Below are 9663 nucleotides of genomic sequence, written 5' to 3'. Positions count from 1 at the left end.
TATATATATATATATATATATATATTATGTATCTATATTGTTATTACATATATCTACATGCATGTTTATATCCTTATCTATCAAAATCCATCTCTGTGCTGACCTTTAATTCTACTAATAATAGCTACCCTCTTTATTTATTTAACCACCATTCTCTCATTATATTTGACACTTTTCTCACAATAAAAGTCCAACTGTCATGGCAATGAGCAGTTAGGGTACTTCCAATTGCCTGCGCGCTCTGGTGCCCCTTAAAGTTCACAAAAGTTTAGGGCTGCGTTCAGGTTGGTGGTAAGGTTGCTGTGCGGTTACGCCTTCTTCACGCCAAGAAACCCTGGCTCGGGGGAGACATTCACTACTGCTCACTGCCGCCTGCAGTCAAATCTGCAGACGCTGCGGTGCGGAACTGAGGGGCTGGTGAGCTGCCTGTTACACATAGCTGGACACTTACAATCTCTGAATCCTAATTTCTCTGGAGCAGAGGGATGTTGGCAACTGGAAATGTGGGAGCCAGTAGGAAACGCCTTATTTCCCCCCACTTCCTATTTAAATGTTATACCCGTCATATCACGCTATCCTGTCACACATAGCTATCTGTTCACTCTCTATGAACCCCAATTACTCTGTAAGATATGGGAAAGTTAACTGCAAGTGCAGAACTCTTGTGACCAACTCCCCCTAAATTTGCATTACTACAGCACTATCACAAGATACAAAAACTATACTGTCATACTGTGCTACCCTGTCACACATAGCTGGCCACTTAACCTGTGAACCCCAATTTTTAACAGTAGAGGAAGGGAAATGTAGAATAATTGGGGGACTCTTGTGCCCCCCCCCCCCCCCCACTAAAAGTGAATTACTACTAACTACCATACCACGCCCTGTCACATAAATGTTCGTCGCTTATGTTCTTTGAATCCCAATTTCACCTGAAGGAGGAGCTGTAGGTATATTAAATTGTAAGATAAGAGGGGGACTCTTGTGGCTAACTACCCCTAAATTTTTTTTGCTGCAGCACCATTACAAGATAAGAAAAAAAATATATATGCTACCCTGTCACACATAGCTGATCACTTACCTTCTGTGAACCCTAATTTCTCAGGAACAAAGTGATGTAGGGACCTGAAGAGGATCCAAGAAGTATCCATTGACGAGATTCTTGTCATTAGTTTTATTTGGTACATGTAAGTTAAGGTAACTGGAAACATTTCAATTTAATTTAAATTAAAACTATTCTAGTTTTAAACATACATCTTTAATGTTTATTTGCATTGTGGCCCACAAGTTTTATCCCTATGTCAACAGCGACCCCCGGATGAAAAAAGGTTGGGCACTACTGCCTTAGACAAAATAGACTTTAAGGCTAACATTTTTTCCTGAACTGTTGTTGTTATATCTTTCATTTGCATGTTGTAAGTAAATAAAGCTGGATTTTTTTTCCCTGGTTTCCTATAATTTGCTACATTATAATGTTTTCTAGAAACAAAATGTTTAAATAAATATTTAACTGTCTCAGTTTAAACTCTTAGTTTCACTTTCTTATGAAGGCTAAGCAAGCTGTAAGTGTGCTTCATGAGAAGAAAAGATTATATTGCAGTGCAAAGAAACCAGAAAGACTGCTAGTACAAGATGAAATGACAATAAAAACAAAATTAATTTTTCTCACAAGTACAGCTCCATATGAGCAGGATAATACAATGTAATTACAAAGCAGTACAACAGAATGTGGCTGTCGCTAGCAATGGTGGACTGTGAAATATACATTTTTTTGCCATTACTTCAGGACAAAGACATGTAGGATAACTATATAAGCAATATGAAGGGATAGACAGATTTTTATTGTATGTTATGCCAGACTGAACTTCTTGTTTATTGGAGCATCAAGATACTTCCCTTTTTATTATATTGTTAAAACCATTAGTATCTATCTAAGAGAAGGAGGCAAGCTGTGCACAGGATGAGGTTGGAGACTTGTGTAAACATTTATGTGCTGGGAATAGGATTTTATGTGGGTGGGGCTTAACATCCTTCTTAATCCTTAAAAACTGCAGAATGCTGTGTGCAACAAATGAGTCTGAATGTTTTCTGTGACTTTTATTTTGCATTTGCTGTGTTACCTACATTCTCCCTAATTAATTTCAGCTTGTGAGCTTGGCAAATGAGGTGCAAGATTTCAGCAGAGCCAAGAAACAGGAAGCCGTCTCATTTTCAAATCAATCATCCTTTAGCATGATAACCAAGGTTCCACATCTGATTGAGTTTTTCTTGTACAGTTATTGCTACATTGGGTTAATGACAGGTAAGTAAACATAGTGTGTGTTGTATATGTTATATATCTCAATTAACCCCCCTAGCGTTCTAGTTGTCAGTTTTTTAACCTCCTGGGCGTTACACTGATGTCTAGATTTCTGTTCCTAAAGCGTTACACTGTTTTTCATGAAATTTTGTTTTTTTAATTGTAGACCTGTAACTTACAGAAATATGTCCGAACAGGGTTCTAGTAGATATCATGAATATAAAAAATGTTTGAAACACAGTCATGTAAAAAAAAAAAATTACTTTTAATAAAATTAAATAAAAAACACAAAAATCAGCTCAAACAAGAATACATAAATAAATGAAAAATACTGAAAATGCGATCATTCGGTATACTGTATAGTAATATATTTTTCTAAAACACCTCCCTAGTGTCCGTCACATACCTATAGACAAAACCACATAAATATATTTTCTATTATTTTGAATTGGATTGGATACAGCACTTTGTATTCAATCCAATACAAAATGAGAGTTTGAATTTACCAATTACATTCTTTGTATTTATTTTGAATTATTTTGTATTGGATTGGATACAGGAGTTTGTATTCAATCCAATACAAAATGTGTTTGAATGAGTTTCAATTTGAATTTCCCGCACACGCGCCAACGTCATCGTACGCGCCGACGTACACGCTACGGAGGGAGAAGAAGCCGGCCGGCTTCTTCTTCTCTGCCGGCCGGCTTCTTCTTCCCGGAGAGGGCACCGGACGCTGGAGGACGACGCTGGAGATCGACACTGGAGGACGACGCTGGATCGCAGCGGGACCAGGTAAGTGATCGATAAACCCAAACTTTTCTCACTGTATTTTCATACAGTGAGAAAAGTTTGGGGTTATCGATAATTTTAATTATTTTTACCCCGAACCAAGGTCGGGGTTGTCGCTCGGGTGGTTAATGCAAAAAGTTTTACTATTTTTTTTGCAGACATTTTTGTTTATATTGTGGGCCTGTAATTCTTAGGAAAAACTCCCGGGTATAATAATTATATTTATTTATTATATTATAATCATAAATTATCTTGTAGAAAATAATTATGAATCATAATTATAAAAAAATAATGAAATAATAGACCACAACAATGTAATTTATCAAACAAAAACTATTTTAACAAATTTCTTACAGAAATTTTCCAAACAAGGCTGCAATATTATTGATAAATCATAATATAAATTAAATGCAGATATTAGAAAAAAATATTTAAATTTTTAGTAGACATCCCGGGTGTGGTAGATTTTGAAGCAGGGTGCTTGCAAGTCCAACATCACAGTCAGGACAGTAGAACCTGGTTTCTTTGCGCTTCTTCCTTCCTCTGTCATTGGTCTTTAAGCAGCAAACCACGCACATCCTTGTAGGTGCTGCCTTTTTTGGGTTGGTGGGATGTATTTTGTGATAAATGAAGTGACGACCGGTGGAAGGGCTACGGTTCAGAGGAGAGAATGTGGATTGCATCGACCGACGTTAATGCCGGGCGCCTAGTGAAAGCCTTTCACAGGGCTAATCCGGATAAGGTCGGCCCTGGGTGTCCGGAGATCACCCGTAGAAGGGGGGGGGGGTACTGTCACGGTCCCTCTAGTGACTGAGGTTAGAAGATCTGAGAGACTGGCTGCACGTGGGGTTATCTGACAGTCTCCATGCTTTCACTTGTTTCAGTGTTGTTGGTAATGACCACACCTCTGGTCTCAGCTGCAGCTGGTTATCGTTACTATTCCTCTATTTAGCCTGGCCTTACACTTCAGGTCATGCGGTTGATATTCTCTGCTTGGAGGTGGAAAAGCTGGTGTGTGGTTCTCTCCTGAGTATCTGCTCATTCATATTCTTTTAGGATAAATTTTCTTCTCTTTGTATTTTGTTGTTACCCTTTGCTCGTTGTTACTAGTAGTGTTGTTCGAATTTGGGTCGTCCTAATGTTCGACCCGAATATGACCGTTCGAATTCGGGTGGACTCGACCCGAATTTTGCTGGATTCGAAGCCCCGAATTCGACCCACCCACAATGCCTAGGGATCTCCCCCATGATGCCTAGGGCCCTCCAATAACAGCAGGGATGCCCCCCTCCATGTTTGTTGTGGCGGGCAGCCGATTGGCTGTCTGTCACTTCATGCGACACAGGCAGCCATTGGCCTATAAAAGGCCAGGGCGTGCCTTCATTTACCACTCCTGACAGAGATTTGCTGATAGCATCACAACCTTTCTGTGCTGCTTGGCTTGCTTTGTCAAAGTGAAAAAAAGTGCTTTACTTTGTTGGAGTGTGTCACACTCACACTATTAGATAGATTGTTGGATTGTACTGTATTGGTGCAGTCCTGAAATCTACTGTACTCAGATAGGTAGAGTGTTTCACTGTTAGATAGATATATAACTAGATAGATAGATACATAGACAGATAGATTGATAGATAGATAAATAGTCAGTGTGTTACATACACGCAGCCAGAGGCAGGGTCCCCTCGCTGACTGCGTGCACAGTATCACACTTGTACTGAGAGACAGACGCAGTGTATACTGCAGTATATAGTTTGTATACTGTGCTGAACATTACAAGCGTCACCACTGAAGCAAAGTCCTGCATACAACACACACAGCGCATTTTGTGTGTGCATACAACACACACAGCAGCATTTTTTGTGTCAACCCCCCCCCCTTCCCCCCCAAATAAAAAAATCCACTTACTGTACAAATTGACATATACATATAGCATATTCGCTACAAAGTATTTTGCAGGGTGTCAAGCCACATAAAGAAAAAAAATTCTACAATGTCTGGCCAAAGAGGAAAGGGCAGCTTTGGCAGGGATGGCAAGCAAAGCAGTATGAGTTTGTTTTTAACTGCAGACCCAAGAACAAAATGCGCTGCTGTTGATGGTGGGCGTCGAAAAGTGCCACACCATGAACAAGACGTAGTGGAGTACATGACCCAGCCTGGGTCAAGTGATTGTACCCCCTCTTCATCCCAGACACAGGCCTTACAGGTGTCCCAAACAGTCCATGATACACCTGTTCCTCCTAGTTCATCAGCGGCTGGAAAGTCACATGTACAGCAGTATGTAGAGGATTCCCACTGAGGGGTTGGAGAGGCGGAGCTACAAGCATTCCTTCAAGATGCTCAGTTGTTACAGTCATCTGATGAAGAGAGTCAGTTCACAGGCTTTCCCCCCAGTTACTTTTCACCAGAACACTCTGAGCCCGACGAGCCAATTCAAACTGGCTCCAAAAGGCTGCTACTTCCTTTCAGCACATATAGGGAAACTGTCTCTTCTGATGATGAGGAAGAAGAGGAGGAGGAGGAGGAGGAAGAAAAGGAGGTTGCAGAGCGCCCTCAAAGGAAGGGAGGAAGAGGGTAAAGCTGCCCACACTCTGCATTCCTCAAGTACCAGTGAGGCAAGTCATAGACGTAAATCGTCGGAAGCGGTCACCACAGCTTTGCCTCAACAACCGCGGACCACGGGCACCAGCTCCAGAGCACCTTTCGACCCAGTTAGATGTTCCCCAGTGTGGGCATTTTTTAATGTCCATAGTGATGACAACACTATGGTCATCTGTAAACTGTGTGCTCAACACTGGAGACGAGGCAAAAACCCAAACACACTTGGAACAAGTTGCATGAGCACTCATTTAAAAAGCCACCACCCAGTAACCTGGCGGGAACACCTGGCCGCCCAGAGCACATCGCCATGCAATTTCCTCCTCAACTGCCACTTCCACCTTCTCCTTTGACTCATGTGCCTCAACCTCTTCCTCCAGGGACACTTTGCCGTGGAGACCCAGCACCTCCCATTCGGCAGCAACAACCTGTAGTTTGCTACCTACACTACCTTTCTTCAGCCCTGCGGAGTGGCTGCAAATTGAGGACTTGTGCACTGTATTGTCACCCTTTGAAGAGGCCACCAGGATGATCAGCAGAGATCAGGCCTGTGTCAGTGACACCATCCCCATCATTTGCCTGCTGGAACAGATGATGGTGGATCTCGCACACGACACAGAGCGGACAATGCATTAAGAGATGACGTTTCAAACATCATCTCGGACATGCGTGCCTACTAGGCATAGTGCACCACAAATTCAGGAAGAGGATGAGGTGGAAGAGGATGAGGAGGACATGCAGGCATGGGAGAAGGGGGAGGAAGGGGCAGAGGAGGATATTGAGGGTACATGGCATCCATCCTTCCAAACACAAGGCGGCATGTTCCATGGATGCAAAAACCAGGCGGAGGAGGAGGACAACCCTGTGTTGCTGTTCGACCCACAGGAGTGTGGGTCCAGAATTACCTCAGCTGTGGGTAGTTTGAGCCACATGACAGCCTTCATGCAGGAGTGCATAGCCAAAGATCTACGCATACAACACATAAAAACAAAGACTGACGACTATTGGATTGCTACATTACTGGATCCACGTTATAAGCCTGGACCTAAAATGCAGCACTACCAAGAAATGCTTGTAAGGGACTTGTGCTCAGCCTTTCCAAGTGCCTGCAGCAGCAGCAGGGATCCCTATGGCAGTTCCACCAGCCATGGGAGCCAAACAACTGCTTTGCAGCATGGGTGGCAGCAGCAATAGAGGTCATCTAAGCAAAATTATTCAGGCTTTTTTTCAGCGGAAGCAAGCTGCCAGTCGTGCAACAATTGCCAATGACTCTCAGCAGTGGTACTCAGTCATGGTGCAGGAATACCTGAGCTTTGCATGGGACAACTGCAACTTGCAAAGCCAGGACCCACTGGGCTACTGGGTATCCAAGCTTGAGCAGTGGCCGGAGCTGGCAAAACATGCCATTCGGATCCTTGCCTGCCCAGCCGCAAGTGTGTTCTGAAAGAGCGTTCAGTGCAGCTGGAGCCGTAGTGAGTGACAAGCGGATTCGGCTCTCAGCAGAAAGTGTTGTCCAAATCACTTTTATTAAAATGAATAAGGCTTGGATCGGCAATGACTTCAACACCTCCTCTGCAGAGTGTACTGATTAATCGTCAACTGCTGCACGGACATCTTGATGGGAAGTGCACGTTCACAGCCTTTCGGCATCTCCTACTCCTCCCCCTAGTGGCCCTCTACCTCTACTCTGTCTCTGAGGTCTAAAACGTGCAATGGAGCTGTGTAACAGGGTAACTTTTTTTTTTTTTTTTTTTACCGAGCACCCCCCTCAGGGCCCCCTGCCCTTATCTACTTTGAGGCCTATATCACTTGTAATGGAGCTGTGTGATTCATAATTAAATATTTGTATTTTTAGTAGAGAAATACATACATTTTTCTGTCCTTAGATAGCAAGTGGTATCAAAAATAAATATCTGTATTTTTTTTACAAAAATACAGAAGTTTTTATGGCTTTTTTTGTTGTTTTTATACATTTTTCTGTTTATTTTGATGAATTGCAGGAGTTAGCATAAATTATGATAACTCTTGCAATCTATCAAAGTAGTTAGAAACATTTATATATTTCTGTAAAAAAATACAGATATTTCATTCTGATACCACTTGCTATCTATACAAAAATCCATAAAAATTTCTGTATTTCTCTCCAAAAAATACAGATATTTATGATTCATAATTAAATATCAGTATTTTTTAGAGAGAAATACAGATTTGTTTATAGCTATTTAGATAGATAGCAAGTGGGATTAGAATTCAATATCTGTATTTTTTTTTTACAGAAATAAAGAACATTTTATGGGTTTTTGGATAGATACTAAGTGCTATCAGAATGAAATATCTGTATTTTTTATGGATAAATATAGAAATTTTTCTGGCTTTTGTGATATATTACAAAGAGGTATAATTTAGGATACCTCTTGCAAACTATCACAAAAAGCTAAAAATGTCTGTATTTCTGTAAAAAAAAAATACTGATATTTTATTACGATAGCATTTGATATCTATCCTAAAACCTATAAAAAATTCAGTATTTCTCTCCAAAAAATAGAGATATTTCATTCCGATCCCACTTTTCTATATGTCTCCAAAGCCATAAAAATTTCTATATTTCTCTACCAAAAATCCAGATATTTAATTGTGATAGCACTTGGTATCGATCCAAAAGACCATAAAAAATTCTATATTTCTCTACAGAAAATACAGATCTTTAGTTCTGATCCCACCTTTGCTATATATCCCTATAGCCATAAAAATTTATGTATTATTCTACAAACAATACAGATATTTTATTCTGATAGCACTTGGTATGTATCCTAAAACCCATAAAAATGTATGTAAAACAAATACAGATATTTCACTGTGATAGCACTTGCTAGATATTCACAAATGATAAAAAATGTATGTATTTCCCTGCGTATTCCACCAGGTCCGTTCCCTTTTATGTGGTTTCACTAGATAGAAGGTATGGAAAGTGTGATTTTCGTTAATCCATTCATGTCTCACTTAGCTACAGCTTCTACACTGTCCAAAAAGGTGATGGCCACAACCTCCAATGCGGTCCACGCTCAGTCACAGGACCCATCGCCTCCTACTGCCTGTTACTGCTGCCACCTTCCCAGTACCCAACTCTAGATGCAAGATACTAATGCCATTCACACTCTGTCTCAGAGCCCACCACCACCTCCTCCTGCTGTAACTGATGCTGCCACCTGCCCAGTACCCAACTGTAGATGTCAAATACTAATCCCATCCACACTCCGTCTCAGAGCCCACCGCGTCCTCCTGCTGTAAATGATGCTGCCACCTGCCCAGTACCAAACTGTAGATGCCAGATACTAAAGCCGTCCAGGCCCCGTCTCAGAGCCCACCGCCTCCTCCTCCTCCTCTTGCTGTAACTGATGCTGCCACCTGCCTAGTACCTGACTGTAGATGCAAGATACTAATGCCGTCCACACTTCGTCTCAGAGCCCACCGCCTCCTCCTCCTGCTGTAAATGATGCTGTCGCCTGCCCAGTACCTGACTTAAGATGCCAGATACTAATGCCGTCCACACTCCGTCTCAGAGCCCACCGCCTCCTCCTCTTGCTGTAAATGATGCTGCCGCCTGCCCAGTACCAAACTCTAGATGCCAATTACTAATGCCGTTCACATTTTGTTCCAGAGCCCACCACCTCTTCCTCCTGCTGGTACTGCTGCTGCCTGCCCGGTACACATGACCCAGCTGTAGATGCCAGTTAAAAAGGCTGTCAATGCCGCATTTTATAAAGTTACTGCTAGCAGATAGGAAAAGGCAGTCCCCTACAAAGCAATGTCTCCACTAGCTACAGCTTCTACACTGTCCATATAGGTGATGGCCTCAACCACTAATGCCGTCCTTGCTTTGTCTCAGGGCCCACCGCCTCCTCTTCCCAGTACCCAGCTCTAGATGCCAGTTAACAATGCCATCCACTTCTCAGGGCCCACCGCTTCTTCCTCCTGCTTTCACT

The 9663-nt window shown here is 42.0% G+C and overlaps 1 protein-coding gene across 2 annotated transcripts in view; it reads left to right on the top strand.

Moving 5' to 3' along the window:
* Positions 1 to 9663, top strand: part of MBOAT7 (membrane bound acylglycerophosphatidylinositol O-acyltransferase MBOAT7) — a 64975-nt gene that overhangs the window by 30148 nt on the left and 25164 nt on the right. For both annotated transcript variants that reach the window (XM_072425370.1, XM_072425369.1), the window contains exon 5: positions 2146 to 2302. In XM_072425370.1, the coding sequence (XP_072281471.1) occupies positions 2146 to 2302 (157 nt within the window). The remainder of the gene's footprint in view (positions 1 to 2145; positions 2303 to 9663) is intronic.

The sequence above is a fragment of the Pyxicephalus adspersus genome, chromosome 11, assembly GCF_032062135.1.
Source record: "Pyxicephalus adspersus chromosome 11, UCB_Pads_2.0, whole genome shotgun sequence".
Lineage (NCBI taxonomy): Eukaryota > Metazoa > Chordata > Amphibia > Anura > Pyxicephalidae > Pyxicephalus > Pyxicephalus adspersus.
Note: the sequence above shows the minus strand (reverse complement) of the source record. Positions and strands in the feature narration are given on the sequence as shown.